General features: G+C 45.7%; 1 protein-coding gene across 6 annotated transcripts in view; it reads right to left on the bottom strand.

The window, feature by feature from the left end:
- Nucleotides 1–18,116, bottom strand: part of MIDEAS (mitotic deacetylase associated SANT domain protein) — a 143,322-nt gene that overhangs the window by 52,876 nt on the left and 72,330 nt on the right. For all 6 annotated transcript variants that reach the window (XM_075330262.1, XM_075330261.1, XM_075330265.1 and 3 more), the window contains exon 2: nucleotides 1,976–3,379. In XM_075330262.1, coding sequence (XP_075186377.1) covers nucleotides 1,976–3,232 — 1,257 coding nt within the window. In that variant the 5' untranslated portion in view covers nucleotides 3,233–3,379. The remainder of the gene's footprint in view (nucleotides 1–1,975; nucleotides 3,380–18,116) is intronic.

The raw sequence follows: 18,116 nt of genomic DNA, 5'->3' as shown, positions 1-18,116 counted from the left end.
AGCGTCCGCAGAAGCCGGTTCCCTGCTCCCTGCACATTCAGTTGTTGCTCTCTCGCTGTCACACACAGCGATGTGCGCTTCACAGCGGGAGAGCAACGTCCACAAAAATGGTCCAGGACATTCAGCAACAACCGGCGACCTCACAGCAAGGGCCAGGTTGTTGCTGGATGTCACACACAGCGACATCGCTAGCAAGGTCGCTGCTACGTCGCAGAAAATGGTGACTTAGCAGCGACGTTGTCGTCGTTGTCGTCGTGCGTGACATGACCATTACCTTCCAAACTATTTATATGCAAATCTAGCTTTTTGAAGAAAAAGATAAAAGCAATAACTTTACATGCGCAGTCCAGTCTTCTGTTACAGAGAAATCAGGGTTTGAACCTATGTACAAATGAGAGAAAGTGCTATGGTAGATGTGAAGCCTTCGCCACTCCAGCTCTATTCCCCCGCTCACAAATGCATCCTCCTGCCTGACCGACAGTCTCTACTCTGTGTGACTTCACACAAAGAAGGAAGCAGCTGCAATGCTCAGAATTGAGCTGGAGTGACGGAGGCTTCAGATCTACAAATAGCTCCTAAGCTTCATTTGCATACCAATTCAAAACATGGATTAAATCAGAAATCGATTGACCATGTAAAGATATTGCTGGATTTTTCATTTAAAAAAAGTTAAAAGTGCATATAAATAGTTTAGGGGGTGAAATCCGGCTATAGTCTCCTTGGGTGTCTGGCACCAAAATTTTAGCAGTAGATTCTTGGATGAGTTAGTCCTGCTCCGCTAATGGTCTCATTACGTGGTGAAGAGGGTTGAGTGACGTCAACCAATACTATGTGGAAGTGCGTGGAGCAGGACTAACCCTTTAAGTTCCTTTTGTTGTGAGGTGAAATCGGACTGGAGATACAGCCCCCTCTTCCCTTTAGGCCATGGTCCTAAACTCGTCTATATGGGAGATTGAGGACCACTCCCACTTGCACTATAAGAGTAGGAATTATCTACAAGGAAGATGAGGCCATGTCTCAGAAAAGGAGGAAATGCGCAGGAACCAAACAAAAACTAAAATGTCAAACTAAGGAGAACAGTCAGATCTACACCAAGTAAAAAATGACAGGTTTATAGAAAGTGACGGGATTTATATACAGGCACGCAAAAGGAATCTGTCACCAGGTTTTTTCCCCCTAATCTGAGAGCAGCATAAAGTAGGAGCAGAGACCCTGATTCCAGCGATGTGTCACTTACCGGGCTGCTTGGTGTAATTTTGATAAAAATCACTGTGTAATCAGCAGTAGATTATCAATACAGGACTACTTGGCATGTTGCAGGTAGTCCAACATATTCATGAGCTCTGTATAACTGCTAGCTCTGCAGCAGAGAAAACATTGCTGTCATTTTGATTAAAATCAAACAGCTCAGTAAGTGACATCACTGAAATCAGGATCTCTGTCTCTATATTACGCTGCTCTCACATGGGGGAGCAAACACCTGGTGACAGATTCCCTTTAAAGGGAATCGTTCAGCAGGTTTCTGCTTCTCCATCTGAGAGCAGCATGATGAAGGAGCAGAGATCCTGATTCCAGTGAGGTGTCACTTACTGGGCTGCTTGCTGCAGCTTTGATAAAATTCCAGTTTTCTCTGCTGATGATCTAGCAGTTCTCTAAATGTTGAGCTCTGTATAATCCCAACCACATCAATGATTGGCAGCTTTCAATGTACACTGTGCATAGGCAGAAATCCGACAATCATCAGTGGGGGCATGTTTGGACTACCTGGCAGTAAGTTTACTAGTCCTCTAGTGATAGTCTTCTGATAAACAATGATTTTAATTACAGCAAGCAGCTCAGTAAGTGACACATCGCTGGAATACGGGTCTCCATCTCTACATAAAGCTGCCCTCAGATTAGGTGGCAAAAACCTGCTCATAGATTCCCTTGAAGAATGAGCCTATTCGTTATAAATATTAATTTGCAGTCCACTTACCTTAGTGTTAACAAGATTTGGCATTTCTGCTGCTTTTTGGGCTAAGGTAAATAAATTGGCTTCTTGCGATATGCGGCGCCTTCGCCGGGTGGACTGGATCACGGTCACCGCTCCTGCTGCAGTGGGTTGTACTGGCCCCATGGAGTTGGGTTCAGCTGCCGGGACCTCTCTTGGTTTCCCATTCTGAGGTAGTGATACATTTTCGATATCATGGCGGCTGCCATGTTGGGGTTCATATACTTCTCTAGACATGAGCTGCTTGTACCTCTCTTGGGCAGCTAGGTGATGCACCCCTTGCTCATACTGGTGGTGCACATGAGGGTTATTCGGCTGTCCCACCACAGTGGGAGGTAACGTTTCTGGTCCTTCTTTGGAAAGTCTCCGGGACCGGCGTGGCAATGGGATTTGGGATTTGGGCAGTACGGACTGCTGGCCCTGCTCTGCAAGAGCCTTCATATATTCCTCCGACGTGGGAACACGTAGCTGGTTCATCACCGGTATCTTCTGCTGGACAGCTGCGTGTTGGGTTAGTGAAACGCCTTGCTGCATACTATAGGCTGCCTGTTGCTGCTGCTGCTGCGATGGGTAAAAACTCTCAAAAAGTTGCATTTTAGGAAGAGCCGTCTGTTTCTGCTGAGCCACATAAGCAGCATTTGATTGAGCATCTGGAAAAACATGAAATAAGTTTGGCAGAGACGTTTTCTGACCCTGATGTCCAAATGCCGTTTGGAATGACTGCAAAGCAAGATGCTGATTTTGATGATGCTGTTGTTGCTGCTGCTGCTGCTGTTGTTGCTGCTGCGCTTGCAAAATGGAGTTCAAATGGGCCTGTTGCCGTGCTAGCTGATGCTGTTCCAGCTGTGTTTTCTGAGACATCATTTGTTGTAGAGCGTCTCCATATATATCCATCTGGGACACCCTCACACCCTTGTCTTGGCTCCTCTTGATAGGCTCATGATGATTATAAAAGGAAGGCATAATTTGCATAGCATAACCCGCCGCATTTCGCTGCCAAATATTTGCTGGTGGAGCTGCCCATGTGGCCTCCTTCTGATCACCTACATTCCACTTCCCGGGAACTTGTTGTTGGCCGACTCTTATGCTGTCAGGTCTCTCTTGCGTGTACATGACAGCGTTCAGCATATCGTTAGATGTGGCAGGATAAGTAGTCACCGGTTGGCCTTGCGATTCATTAAAAAAAGTGATTCTTTTTCCGGTCCTTTTATTCGAAGCCTTCTGCTGAGGCTGCTGACTCATGGTAATGAAGACACATGCAAATCAGGGGAGTATTTCCAAAGTCATCAAATATATATAAGAAAATAGAAAGTTCTTGAAGGTCTTGATTGTGTAGATCTTCGATCACGTGATCTACTCCGCGTCATCACTCATCCCGACAAACCGGATCTGCAGAACAGAAAAACAGGAGGAGTCAAAATGTGATCTAAATCAGCATAAAAGTAGAATCCTGGGCTGTGCAGAATGCCGCATAAATATAGCAATTTTCTCTTGTACATTTTTATGTCTGAGCATTTTACAGAGAGAAATAAGTATTTGATCCCTCTAACAAACAAGACTTAATACTTGGTGACAAAACCCTTGTTGGCAAGCACGGCAGGCAGGCTTTTTTTTTTGTAGTTGATGATGAGGTTTGCGCACATGTCAAGGGGAATTCTGCTCCACTCCTCTTTGCAGATCATCTCTAAATCATTAGCATTTATAGGCTGTCGCATGGCAACTCGGAACTTCAGCTCCTCCATAAGTTTTCTATGGGATTAAGGTCTGGAGACTGGCTAGGCCATAAGTACAACGTAAGACTTCATTCACACAGTGATGCTGAGGGGGAAATTAAACCCTTATTGCCAGGTTTCACCACGTTGAATACTAATCACTGCAGCAAGATAACCTGCAAGCGCTTGTAACCAGATCTTTAAAAAAAATAAATAATATGTTCAAACAAAAAAGCTTGGGTATCCCTGTTATGCGTACCTAACCTATGTTCTATTAACACTAGTGATGAGCGGGCACAACCATGCTCAGGTGCTCAGTACTCGTAACTAGTGATGAGCGGGCACTACCATGCTCAGGTGCTCAGTACTCGTAACTAGTGATGAGCGGGCACTACCATGCTCAGGTGCTCAGTACTCGTAACTAGTGATGAGCGGGCACTACCATGCTCAGGTGCTCTGTACTCCTAACTAGTGATGAGCGGGCACTACCATGCTCAGGTGCTCTGTACTCCTAACTAGTGATGAGCGGGCACTACTATGCTCGGGTGCTCATTACTGGTAACTAGTGATGAGTGGGCACATCAGTACTGAGCACCTGAGCATGGTTAACTAGTGATGAGCGGGCACTACCATGCTCAGGTGCTCTGTACTCGTAACTAGTGATGAGCGGGCACTACCATGCTCAGGTGCTCTGTACTCGTAACTAGTGATGAGAGAGCACTACCATGCTCAGGCAAAAAACTGTATCTGTCCCACAGATCACACATGCCACCTTCAATGCGTAATCCTGAGACTCCCATACAGTCTCAAGATGGATAAATCGCTGCACATACAGTTTATCTCTCCTGACATTCCTCCTACTTCATCTAGGATAAGAAATTCTAAGACACTCCTGCCGTAATAACATTCTGGCTGCTGCCACCAAACAGGATCATTACACTATAGGGGAGTAAAGGAGTCATATAATGCATTAATATAATGTACACTAGCATTATGGAGCATCCAACACCATCTCCTCTGGCAAAAGTTGATAAAATGACTGTAGTTCATGTGTGACGCCTGCAGCCTGCCTCTACACCTTCTGTACCTCCTTGTGCACATCCCCAGTCACTCTAAACATTCCATAGATCTCAAGCCACACCCCCTATGAGGTCATCTACAAAGCACAGACCAGAAGCTCTGTACTCTGTGCTTTGAAGGAAATGTACCAAGAAGTAAGGAGCTGAAAGCTCAGGAACGGGGTTGAATTTTAACAGCAAGTAAATTATGATGTTTCTTAATTTCTGATAGTCTTGACAATGCTTTAATACCTATGCAAAGAAAATCTTTAATATTAGAGAAGTGACTAATAGTTAAGTGTGTGCTATGCTAAAGTAACGTTCAGGGTTCCGTATATATCTAATATCCCTGTAAATTCTTGCATTATACCTGAAAGGCACTTACAGCTCTGCAATCTCTAGCCCTTCTCTATAGGAACATCATTGCTCTGCTCTCAGCGTTGCTTACATCAGCTGTAACCAGATTCCTCGGGCTATTGTGGGGTGTCCAGTTTCAATTACGGTCTTGAATAATATATTACCAGATCTGCTTTCCCCTAACAAAATGACTAGCAAATCGAATATTTGTAAAATCGCTGGAGATATTGAAAAGAACCAAGCTGTGTAGAAGAGTGTCTCCATGAGACTGCGAGGAGGGTCTGTATTGGGTTACATCTTAATCATCCTGCATAACTGTACCCTAGATCAAGACCACTACGATGGTGAGAACTGTACCCTACATATACTTGTAGAACTGAATGGAGAAGAAAAAAAAAAAAAAAAAACACAAATAGGTTTGTTACTAGATAATAAAACACAGGCTGCAAAAAATAATTTATTAAAATATTGGTGTAAATATTCTAATGTGCATGGTCAAATACGCATGTCAAAAGCTTAATAAATCAAAATCAGTCAAACTGCACGATTTTCTGTATCTAATCACATGAAAAATAGTATTAAAAATACTGAGATAATAGTATTAAAAACTGGATAAGTTACTTGACCTACAATCGGTTACTTCAAATGGGGAACATTATTTTTTTTCGGCCTAAAAAATCTTCAGAATACTTTCTATAGGGCATGACATGAGGTACAATATAAGCGGAGTATAGAGCTGACATATAGCGTGCATATGCTCTTAATAGGTCGGGCAAAGCATCCTACTCAAACCTTTAGAGCTGGCACGTTTCCCTTGAGTATCAATAATTGTCCTCAACCTTTCCTTCAGCCAGGAAATTCATTTTAAACAATATATGGTCAATGAATATAGCCAACCTCAAAGGGTTATTCTCAAAACATTGTTATTGGCAATAAGCGGGCACTACCATGCTCGGGTCCTCAGTACTCGTAACTAGTGATGAGCGAGCACTACCATGCTCGGGTGCTCAGTACTCGTAACTAGTGATGAGCGAGCACTACCATGCTCGGGTGCTCAGTACTGGTAACTAGTGATGAGTGAGCACTACCATGCTCAGGTGCTCAGTACTCGTAACTAGTGATGAGCGAGCACTACCATGCTCGGGTCCTCAGTACTCGTAACTAGTGATGAGTGAGCACTACCATGCTCAGGTGCTCAGTACTCGTAACTAGTGATGAGCGAGCACTACCATGCTCGGGTGCTCAGTACTCGTAACTAGTGATGAGTGAGCACTACCATGCTCAGGTGCTCAGTACTCGTAACTAGTGATGAGCGGGCACTACCATGCTCGGGTGCTCAGTACTCGTAACTAGTGATGAGCGAGCACTACCATGCTCGGGTGCTCAGTACTCGTAACTAGTGATGAGCGAGCACTACCATGCTCGAGTGCTCAGTACACGTAACTAGTGATGAGCGGGCACTACCATGCTCGGGTGCTCAGTACTCGTAACTAGTGATGAGCGGGCACTATCATGCTCAGTACTCGTAACTAGTGATGAGTGGGCTGTGGGGACCTTCATACTGAGTGGATGGTGTACCCTGATGTGTACTGAGTCGATGTGTACCCTGGCTCCCTGCACACGTAGCCAGGGTGCACATCGGGGTACTAAGCAAAGCGTTTTGCTTAGTTACCCGATATTTACCCTGGCTATGTGTGCAGGGAGCTAGCTCTAAGCGGTGTATGCTGGTAACCAGGGTAAATATCAGGTAATCAAGCAAAGCGCTTTGCTTAGTTACCCGATATTTACCCTGGTTATCAGTGTACGCTGCTTACACAGTCGGTGCTCGTTGGTCTCCCGCCGTCAAACACACCAATGTGTGCTGCACAGTGGGAGACCAACGAGCAAAAAATTAACCAGTGCTGTGTGTAACGATCAGCGATTTTACAGCAGGGGCCAGGTCGCTGCTCAATGTCACACACCGCGAGATCGCTAATGAGGTCACTGGTACGTCACAAAACCTGTGACTGAGCAGCGATCTCGCTGTGTGAGAAGTACCCCTGCACGTAATCACTATGGATCAGATCTACCCGGTTTCTATGGAGACGACCCAAAATGCAGGTAAAGTTAGGCTTACATCCAGCGCACAGGCCACAATTTAAGGATAAAGCAAAAGCACAAAAGCTGCATGTATTATTCATCCTGTCAGCAGCAGTAAATGCTCCATGGGATCAGAGCATACAATGAGCAGATCACCCCACACGTGCGGACACAGCCCTCAATTATACGGACATAACATCCAGACTGAGCAGGGAGCGCAGGACTCGTCTTCTGTCACCAACACCCTCTACACAACCAGGAGAGCCGGTTCTAGGAGCGAGAGGTGGAATTCCCTGCTACGGGGCGAGGTGCACAGCGCTGGAAAATGGGTCACCGGGCTTAGTCACATCCTTCACCCTCTGCTTCATAAAAAGCAGATTCTCCAGACAGCTCCCAAATGGCCGCCTCCATTACCAATAGTGAGAGGAGCTTGTGCGCGTCTACTCACGGCCATGCCTGACACAATATGGTGCGACATCATAGAAGGAAGCATTGGGCATAAATTACAGAGGAAAACTGCTCCCTCACCTCACGTCTTACTGTTATTACTCCATAGTACAATCCATGCAAAAATGCAGTATATTTACCAACTACAGTCCAACAGCAGACAAGCGCGACGACATCTTCCCCAACCAGCAGCCGGCCGACACCTCAATATATTAGACCATCGGCCAACTGGTCTAATGTGTATGGTGGCCTTAAAGGATTAGTACCATCTTTAAGAAGATCCCAATATGTAGTAGGTGTAATAATAATTTTAGCAAATTCCTTCAATTAGAAATGTAGTATAGGTCTCCTGATTAGTCTCTTTTCTCATGTGCAGGGCATTGCAGCTTAGGTAGCCATGGTTACCTCTACACATAGCAATAATAGTTAGTGGCTTGTAGTCATAACCACAAGCAAGAAGGCCTGCGGAGACACCATCACATGTTTCTCAACACTGGCAGGAAACTAGCCAGGTCTTTCACCGGGAAGGAACAACCACGGGAAGGGCAGTCTCCAGTCAAGGAAACCGCCTATACCAAAACATGGTATCCATCCACAGACAGCCGTTTCGGGGTATTTGCCCATCATCAGTGTGGAGTAGGAATAACCACAAGCAACTAACCTGGATACCTAAGCTGCAATGCCCTGCACATGAGGTAAGAGACATGTCTATGTCAGGAGAACTATACTACATTTCTAATTGGAGGTATTTGCTAACATTATTATTGCACCTACTACATATTGGGATATGATCCTGGAGTTGAGAATACCCCTTTAAGCCTCTCACCCACAAAAATAACCGAACAATCGTTTGGCCACTACTAATCTCTCTTGAATCCTACATAAAGAGAAGCTCTCACTTTACCCACCGCATCTTTGTTCTATAGGGCTTTATGCACACACTGCATATTTGCAAAACCAGAACATTGGCAGGAAAAAAAAAAGCAATGCATAAGATAAACAAGTTTATTTTGTTGTGTTTTTTTTTTTGTTTTTTTTTGCTCATTCATTGGAATTAACGAAAAATGCTGAAAGAACTTACATGCTGCAGATTAAAAAGTAAGTTATATAATATATATATCTACACATCTATCTCTACATATATATCTGCACACATATATAGAGATATATATATATATATATATATATATATATATATATATATATATATATATAGATTATATATATATATATATATATATATATCTATATATATATATATATATATATATATATAGATAGATAGATATAGATAGATAGATAGATATATATAATCTCCACACACACCTACACACATGTATATATATATCTACACACATATATACATGTGTGTGTGTAGATATATATACACACACACATTCATACATATATATATATGTGTGTGTACATATATATATATGTATATACACACACACACACATATACATATATATACATATATACACATATATATTATATATACACACATACATTACGTGTGTGTGTGTGTGTATATATATATATCACACACACATATATACACACACACACACACACACACACACACATAATGTATATATTACACATACATACATACATACATACATACATACATACACATATTTTATTGTTTTTTTTCCCTTGTATATTTGACTGATCAAAAAAAATAAAGCAGTGTGTGTATGGTGCATGAGTTTTCAGAAATCGCACTCACTTTTCTGTATTTTATAGACTCCACGCCGGAACTGCAGACTGCAAGTAAAACCAGAGATGAAGCTTTCCTGAAAGGGGACAATTCCTTTAACAAAGATGGATTTTATCATTTTGCAGAGTGAATGATTAGTTCAGGAGGAAGCGAGAGAGGAGACGTGCTCATAAGTGAAGAAAGAAGCAGATTTCTCTGAAAAAGTTTTCAAAAGGTTACAAATTTTTGCAAAAGAACAGTATGTAAAAGTGAAAGAGGAAATAAGTGAAATGTAACAATCCAGATTCACCACTGAGGTCTACTGGAACGGATGCACAGAGCTGGTAAAATTGTGCAGAAGTCAGACCAGGCCGGTCAACATGGAAGAAGCAGCAGGAGACATGAAACAGTTGGGTAATGGTCAGTCAATATCTATGTGGCGCCCCTGAATATATCAGGGTGCCACAGGGCACTGCATCCTGTCACCCAGGGTGCAGGGCCTACATTCCCCATGGTTGCAGGCTCCTAAGAAACTGGTGTCACTACCATCAGCACCACAAATCCCAATCAACACCTCACATCATGACCTGTTAGACACACCAGTAGGTTGGTTCATCTGGAAAAGAACCACCCATCTAGGGGTTAGGCAGACTGGTGGGAGGGAACTGAGACAGTCTAGTAGAGTCGAGCGACAGCCTTCAAATAGTGAGCTCCTGGGGAGCTAGACCGAGGTTGGGTAGCAGACGGTGGTCCGGGACCAGAGGAGTTGGGGACCGGTGGCAGCGACATTGGAAGAGGGTGCGACAGACAGTCTAGAAGGACTGTCGGCACCAGCAAGCCCAAAAGAAACTGAACGGTTCCAAGCACGACGGGGTACAGGACCCTAGGTCAGGAACCGATTCAATGTCCTGATAATTAACCTGGGAGGGAGAGTATCTTCACGAACTTCCCTAAGAGCTCAGAGATTGAAGGCGACAGCACACCGCGGGGGACAAGGTTTTCTAGTAAAGCAGCCCACTGAAATCCCAAGAGCCAGCCATCAAGAGCACAGCTACACTACACATAGTGAGCAGGGCCCCAACAGCTTCAAGCCAAGGGACCACACACAGAAAACTAAATTGTGCACAGAGGTGGGCTCCAGATTACCAAGTGACACCGGTGGGAGCGGATACCTGGACGGGCTCGCCGCAGTGACTGTGATGCACAGAGAATTTGGTTTACTTGCAGCGTGTGTCTCCTTTGTAATCCACATCCTGCACCACGACTACCCACAGTGAGTACTCTGATCCCTGCACCCTGCTCTCCCAAATAACCAAACACCCTGAGCCCGGGACTTTCCCTACCTGTGGAGGAACTAACATCTGGCTGCTCAACTCCATCTGCTCTGGTACTCCTCTTACAGCAGCGGCGGTACTCCCATTACCGCAACCCACAGGTGGAGTCACAAACTAATCCCCTGTAAAAACTCCCTTTCACAGATCAAAGTGTCCGCCAACCCGGATCCGGGCCCCTCAAGCCACCACGATCCTGGATCCGAACAGCCCGACCAACACCGGGGCAGTACATCTATATGGGTCGACCTGTGATTTTAGCTTGGATTTTAATTTGCCTCTCTTTGATGCTATAAGAGTCCATGCACATTGCATTGGGTCGGATTTATGGTGGTGAAGCACATCCACTGTAGTAAATCTATAATTGTGCATTAATCCTGTGCGGGCACTGGATTAATGTCATACTGGAATGTATACAAAGAACAATGCCCATCTGCCCCAGCTGTAAGAGAAGACATGTGACATCTCCGAGTCCTATTAATTCACCAGTTCGTTTACCCTTGAAAACTTTTTTTTCCTTAGAAGATATGCAAAACTTTGCAAAAGCCACAGGGCTTGTACATTAACACTTCATATTGTTGCTGCAGCTCTGCTCTTCACAGTTCACTTGTTATATGTAAATGAAATAGATTTTAGAAAATCTCATCCCCAGCGCTAAGAACGTCTTCACACATGAAGCCAAAAAATTACCTAAAAAGGAGTATTAATATGTTTTAGCTCAGGTTTGCAGAAAATTGCAAAATTAGAGCAGCAAGAACAGAAAGTACTGGAAGACCAAACACAGGCAGCACGGAAGAAGACTCGGGAATGTAGAGGGTCTGCAGAAAAAAAAATATTAAGTGGTGGGGCCACAAGCCGCCTCCTCTACCCAACATCTAATCTGTCTGATTACAGAGGCAGCTTATCTAGCAAATCCCTAAAGGTGGATCGGACAATATGCAGCTGTGTTTTTTCTTTTTGCAAACTGCAACTTTTAAATTGCTTCTATTTTGCTGGGATTACAAAATATTGCAACCAAAAGCAGCGCAGAGATTACTCGTCTGAAGATCGTTCACTCTGAATTCCGCTACATTGCAGCATAATTCAAGTGGATTTCATCAACCCGTAAAGGGCTGCGACAATCAAGTAAAAGAATCCAACTGGTGTAGACTTTTGCAACTTTGTCGCCTTACCATGTGGGTCACAAAGCAGCACCATTCCACTTGTATCATGCTGCAATGTAGCAGTGGTATACAGCACACTTTGACCATGTCACTGGTCACATGGCTTAAGTCACAGTTCAGCCCCAACCTTAAAAAGGGATGAGCCGAAACCAAAGTTGAATTCAATACTAAACATTATTTATGTCCTCATCTAAATCACTTTTCTAGTATACATTGATTAAACGTTGCCCACTGTTCCCCCCCCCCCTCTACAGTATTACTTCCTCCCCCCTCTACAGTATTACTTTTTTTTCCCCCCACTTCCATTCTGAACTTTTTGTTTTCACTGGAGATTCTCAAATGGGACATCAGGAGGATGGGGGCTGCAGTCACTGCTGCAGCTGATGTCCATTTCAGGGGCCGTGCTAGTCCCTGCTCAACTGAGCATGTGCCCCCAGTAATGTCCATTTCAGGGTCTGGGCTAGTCCCTGCTCTACGGAGCATGTGCCATCTGTGACATCCATTTCAGGGACTCTGCTAGTCCCTGCTCTACTGAGCATGTGCCCCCAGTAATGTCCATTTCAGGATCTGGGCTAGTCCCTGCTCTACTGAGCATGTGTCATCAGTGATGTCCATTTCAGAGGCCGTGCTAGTGCCTGCTCTACTAAGCATGTGCCATCTGTGACATCCATTTCAGGGACTGGGCTAGTCCCTGCTCTACTGAGCATGTGTCATCTGTGGCATCCATTTCAGGGACTGGGCTAGTCCCTGCTCTACTGAGAATGTGTCATCTGTGACATCCATTTCAGGGACTGTGCTAGTCCCTGCTCTACTGAGCATGTGCCATCTGTGACATCCATTTCAGGGACTGGGCTAGTCCCTGCTCTACTGAGCATGTGTCATCTGTGACATCCATTTCTGGGGCTGAGCTAGTCCCTGGTCTACTGAGCATGTGGCCCCAGTAATGCCCATTTCAGCATCTGGGCTAGTCCCTGCTCTACGGAGCATGTGCCATCTGTGACATCCATTTCAGGGACTGGGCTAGTCCCTGCTCTACTGAGCATGTGTCATCTGTGACATCCATTTCTGGGGCTGAGCTAGTCCCTGGTCTACTGAGCATGTGGCCCCAGTAATGCCCATTTCAGCATCTGGGCTAGTCCATGCTCTACGGAGCATGTGCCATCTGTGACATCCATTTCAGGGACTGGGCTAGTCCCTGCTCTACTGAGCATGTGTCATCAGTGACGTCCATTTCAGAGGCTAGGCTAGTCCCTGCTCTGCTAAGTGCATATGTGGCGCCCTGGACAAGCCAGGGGCCACACAGAACAACACAACACACCCCACACTCCCAGCAGGCACACCGAAGTCAGACACAAAACCCTTGTTGCCTTCCCCCAGGGGCTGATGTCCACACCAGGGGGTGGAGCCAGGCGGTTGGTCTCCACCCACCAAGGAGTTCACAGTCCTGGAGGCGGGAAAAGTATACAGATCAGTTCTGGAGAGGAGTGGAGGAGAAGAGAGATAAGCTAGGGAAGTGAAAGTGGAAGGAAGCAAAGAGAGTAGTCGAGCAACTGACTGACAGCGTCCGGGTGTGTGGCCCGGGCGAGACAGCAAGGTTGGCAGACGGTGGTGACCGTCTGCAAGAGTGGCCTATCAGAGTTACCGTAAGGACCGTGGACGGGCGGTGGCCCGGCGGTACCGGACCGGTACACGAAGAGAAGCCAGCACCATCTGGCAGGGGCCTACGGACCCCGGCAAGGCTAGGAGTCGCCGTGAATTTGCCGAATCCGTTAGTGAAGGGAACCTCCTGGGTTTCCCAACGACCAAGTCCCGACAGACGTCAACAGTCCAACCAGGAGAGGGAGACACCGCCACCGCCAAGGCAACCGTTTCTCAGGGCCAGCGCCTGCGGGCAAAAGGGGCTCCTCCGGCCCACATCCAAGCCGGGGAGCGGGTTACCGGTGGGAACCCATCGTAACCAACAGCAGTAACTAGGTGCAGGGAAAGGCAGTCATCACCAACTTGCCGGGAGAAAACAACCGCAGCTGTCCGTGGGACCCGTCCATCCAGCCGTGTGTTTTACCGAGAACTGTGCCTTCATCATTGGGCTGAGTGAGTACCACCGTGCCGTGCGGCACAGCGCTGCCCCCGCGACCCTGCACCTCGCCAGGCCCCATAGCCCGCCTGCACCAACCATCCCTACCCCCATCACCGGAACCCGGGACAAACAACCCCCTACCCACGGAGGGGAGAAATAACAACCAAGCTGCTCCCTGTCACCGCTCCCGGGATCCCCGTCCAGAGCAGTGGTGGTGTCAACAATATCACCACAACCGTGGGTGGCGTCACTGACAATAATCAAAACCCCCATAATCAAAATCCCCTTTTCACTCACGGGCGAGGAGCGCCGCTCGAGTCCCCGGGATCCGGCCTACCGCTCGAGCCACCACCGAGCAGCTGCAGCAGCAAGCCGGACCCGAGCAGTGGGAGAGCGCAGCGTCCCCTCCTCCGCCCGCGACACATACCATCAGTAACGCCTCCTTCAGGGGCTGGGCTAGTCCCTGCTCTACTGAGCACATGCCATCAGTGGCATCTGTTTTGGGGCTTGGCTAGTCCCTGCTGGTCACGTTCTCTCATTAATTTTCAATACGCATTGACTATGCATGCCCTTGCTGATTCATCATTTCTCAGAGCTAGCAAAAGGAGTGCACTGTCACTGTGCACTGAAAATAATATGGGACTGTGAGCAGGGTGCACATGAGCATACTTCGGTATTGGAAACTGGCGCATGCTCACTTATGACGTCACAGGGACACCAGGGAAGAGAACTGGAGGAGGAATCCTGTATAATGGAGATGAGAGGTCGGCTTATTTTCTGGGCAGCACACGCGATAAAAAAGGATTTTGACAAATTACTTACCATTCAGAAGGCATAAAGGTATGGATAATTTCACCTTTATGCCCATGTTAACAAAAAAAAAAAAAACCAAAAACCAACTGACAGATTCCTTTTAAATAGACATTTAGAATAAAACTCAACATTGGACCACCCCTTAAAGGATAAAGTCAATAACTTATTTGCTTCTTTTGATATTAGAAACACTAAAACACCAACACAAATACATGTTTAGCCGCTGACTCACTCGAGGAGTAAGAAGCTGCAAGAAACAATCAGTGCACCGCTGACCTCATTGTGCACGTTACAGGCCGAGCCTGCGAAGAACTGAGGAGGGAAGTTACCCACACACATCCCGCTGCTAACAACAGCTTTTGTGAGTGCATGCAAGTGACCTCAGCTAATTTCACTACAATGAAATCCAACCATGCACTTTCCCCATTGTCATGCTGAACTTCCACATAAGCAGCCTGGCTCACAGTCGCACAGGGCACCGAAGGAGAAATTGTTTTACATGTCCATTACAGAAAATCTGCAGTTGCTTTGCGTAATAAAATTCAAGAAAGGAAGGAAGGAAAGGAAAGGAAAGGAAAGGAAAGGAAAGGAAAGGAAAGGAAAGGAAAGGAAAGGAAAGGAAAGGAAAGGAAAGGAAAGGAAAGGAAAGGAAAGGAAAGGAAAGGAAAGGAAAGGAAGGAAAGGAAAGGAAAGGAAGGAAAGGAAGGAAAGAAGGGAAGGAAGGGAAGGAAGGGAAGGAAAGGAAGGAAAGAAAGGAAAGGAAGGAAAGGAAGGAAAGGAAGGAAAGGAAGGAAAGAAAGGAAGGAAAGGAAGGAAAGGAAAGGAAGGAAAGGAAGGAAAGGAAGGAAAGGAAAGAAAGGAAAGGAAGGAAAGAAAGGAAGGAAGGAAGGAAGGAAGGAAGGAAGGAAAGGAAGGAAGGGAAGGAAGGAAGGAAGGAAGGAAGGAAAGGAAGGAAGGAAAGGAAAGGAAAGGAAGGAAAGGAAGGAAAGGAAGGAAAGGAAGGAAAGGAAGGAAAGGAAGGAAAGAAAGGAAAGGAAGGAAAGAAAGGAAAGAAAGGAAAGAAAGGAAGGAAAGAAAGGAAAGGAAGGAAGGAAAGGAAGGAAGGAAGGAAAGGAAGAAAAGAAAGGAAGGAAAGAAAGAAGGAAAGAAAGAAGGAAAGGAAGAAGGAAAGAAAGAAGGAAAGAAAGAAGGAAAGAAAGAAAGAAAGAAGGAAAGAAAGAAGGAAAGAAAGAAGGAAAGAAAGAAGGAAAGAAAGAAGGAAAGAAAGAAGGAAAGAAAGGCAGAGGAAGGAAGGAAGAAAAAGTAGAAGAGGGAAGAAGAAGAAAGAAGAAGAAAAAAAAAAAAAAAAAAAAAAAAAGTACACTACTGACTATTCTGGGGTCACATCCAGGGCGGGTTGCTGCCTCCTATTCTGGCTACTAAACGTGTTGCTTCAGGCTTCCAATCTAGTGAGGCACAACAAAAGGACGTTTCCCTTCTTGTTTTGTTGTAAACAGGGATGTGTGAGATCACGCATTATTATTATTGCCCCAGGATCTGGAACCGGTAACGGCCAAAAGGTGATCATTGGTGGAGCATCAATCCGCTGTAGCCAAAAACGGATCAGCCAAGGAAAATATTTTGCACAAGAATCTATTGACATTTTTAAAAGTAAGAATAAGGCCTCCTTCAGGTGTCTGTGTGTTTTATTTTTATTTTTTTTTTTCCACAAACAAAAATTAATTTCATCGGCATTTCTCATTGTGGCAGTTTTTACAATCCATTTGTAGCCAGCGTTATTATTTTCATGGCCCCATAGACTTACATTGGCAAATTTGATCAAAAAGGGACACATCTTTGATTTTTGTGGAAACAGCTCTGTAGATTATGAATACATGAAAACTGAATGAGGCTCTAAGAGGAAATATGTCACCCTTTTTTTTTTTTTTGCTGAGAGCAGCATAATGTAGAGACAGAGCTCCTGATTCCAGAGATGTGTCACTTAAGGTGGTGTCACGCATAGCAACGCAGCAGCAATCACGACCAGCGATCTGACCTTATCAGGATCGCTGCTGCGTCGTTACATGGTCGCTGGTGAGCTGTCAAACAGGCAGATCTCACCAGCGACCAGTGACCAGCCCCCAGCGACGCATGGAAGCGTAACTAAGGTAAATATCAGGTAACCAAGGAAAGCCCTTTCCTTGGTTACCCGATATTTACCTTAGTTACTAGCGTCCGCCGCTCTCAGGCTGCCAGTGCCGGCTCCCTGTTCCCTGCACTCCTAGCCACAGTACACATCGGGTTAATTACCCAATGTGTACTCCAGCTACGTGTGCAGTGAGCAGGGAGCCGGCACTGGCAGCGTGAGAGCGGCGGACGTTGATAACGAAAGTAAATATCGGGTAACCAAGGAAAGGGCTTCTTGGTTACCCGATGTTTACCTTGGTTACAGCTTACCGAAGGCTGCCAGACGCCTGCTCCCTGCTCAATTTAGTTCGTCGCTCTCTCGCTGTCACACACAGCGATGTGTGCTTCACAGCGGGAGAGCAACGTCCAAAAAATGAAGGACATTCAGCAATGACCGGCGACCTCACAGCAGGGGCCAGGTCGTTGCTGGATGTCACACACAGCGACGTCGCTGCTACGTCACAGAAAATGGTGACTTAGCAGCGACGTCGTTGTCGTCGTCGCTGCTATGTGTGACACCACCTTTACTGGGCTGCTTATCGTAGTTTTGATCAAATCCCTGGTTAATCAGCAGCAGATAATCATTACAGGACTACTTGGCGTGCTGCAGGCAGTCCAGCACTTTAATGAGATCTGTATAACTGCTAGATCTGCAGCAGAGAAAACAGTGATTTTATCAAAATGACAGCACACAGCTCAGTAAGTGACACATCGCTGGAATCAGGGTCTCTGTCTCTACATCATACTGCACCAGATTTTTGCTCCCCCATCTGAGGGAAGGATTCCCTTTAATCCACCAGCGATTTATATCTATTGCCTAGTACTGGCATATTCAGGAGCGGTCCCATTAGTAATTGCTCTAGGGTTTATGTGTCATAAAATGTTCATTCATTGATTTTTATGCCAGTTGCCCCATGTAAACGGGTGATTGGTTACTGATCAGATTTTATTGGCCCATAACAACAACACTAATGTCATTCCCTGCGCACTAAGTGTTTGTTGCACTGTCTAAACAGACCAGTAAATGAGTCGAATGGCTTGAATATAACAAATTAGTGGTCTTTTAACGCCCTAGATCAAAGGGGCATTACTGAGGGCATCAACAAATTACAGAAGTACAGAAGCATTTTTCCTTAGGAGAAAGGTTACCACCTCACACTCACATGTGACTGATCCTTGAGGTCCCGAGCATCCCTAGATGGGTTCCTCCCCCCATGTGCC

Source organism: Anomaloglossus baeobatrachus, chromosome 12, assembly GCF_048569485.1.
Source record: "Anomaloglossus baeobatrachus isolate aAnoBae1 chromosome 12, aAnoBae1.hap1, whole genome shotgun sequence".
Classification (NCBI taxonomy): Eukaryota; Metazoa; Chordata; class Amphibia; order Anura; family Aromobatidae; genus Anomaloglossus; species Anomaloglossus baeobatrachus.
Note: the sequence above shows the minus strand (reverse complement) of the source record. Positions and strands in the feature narration are given on the sequence as shown.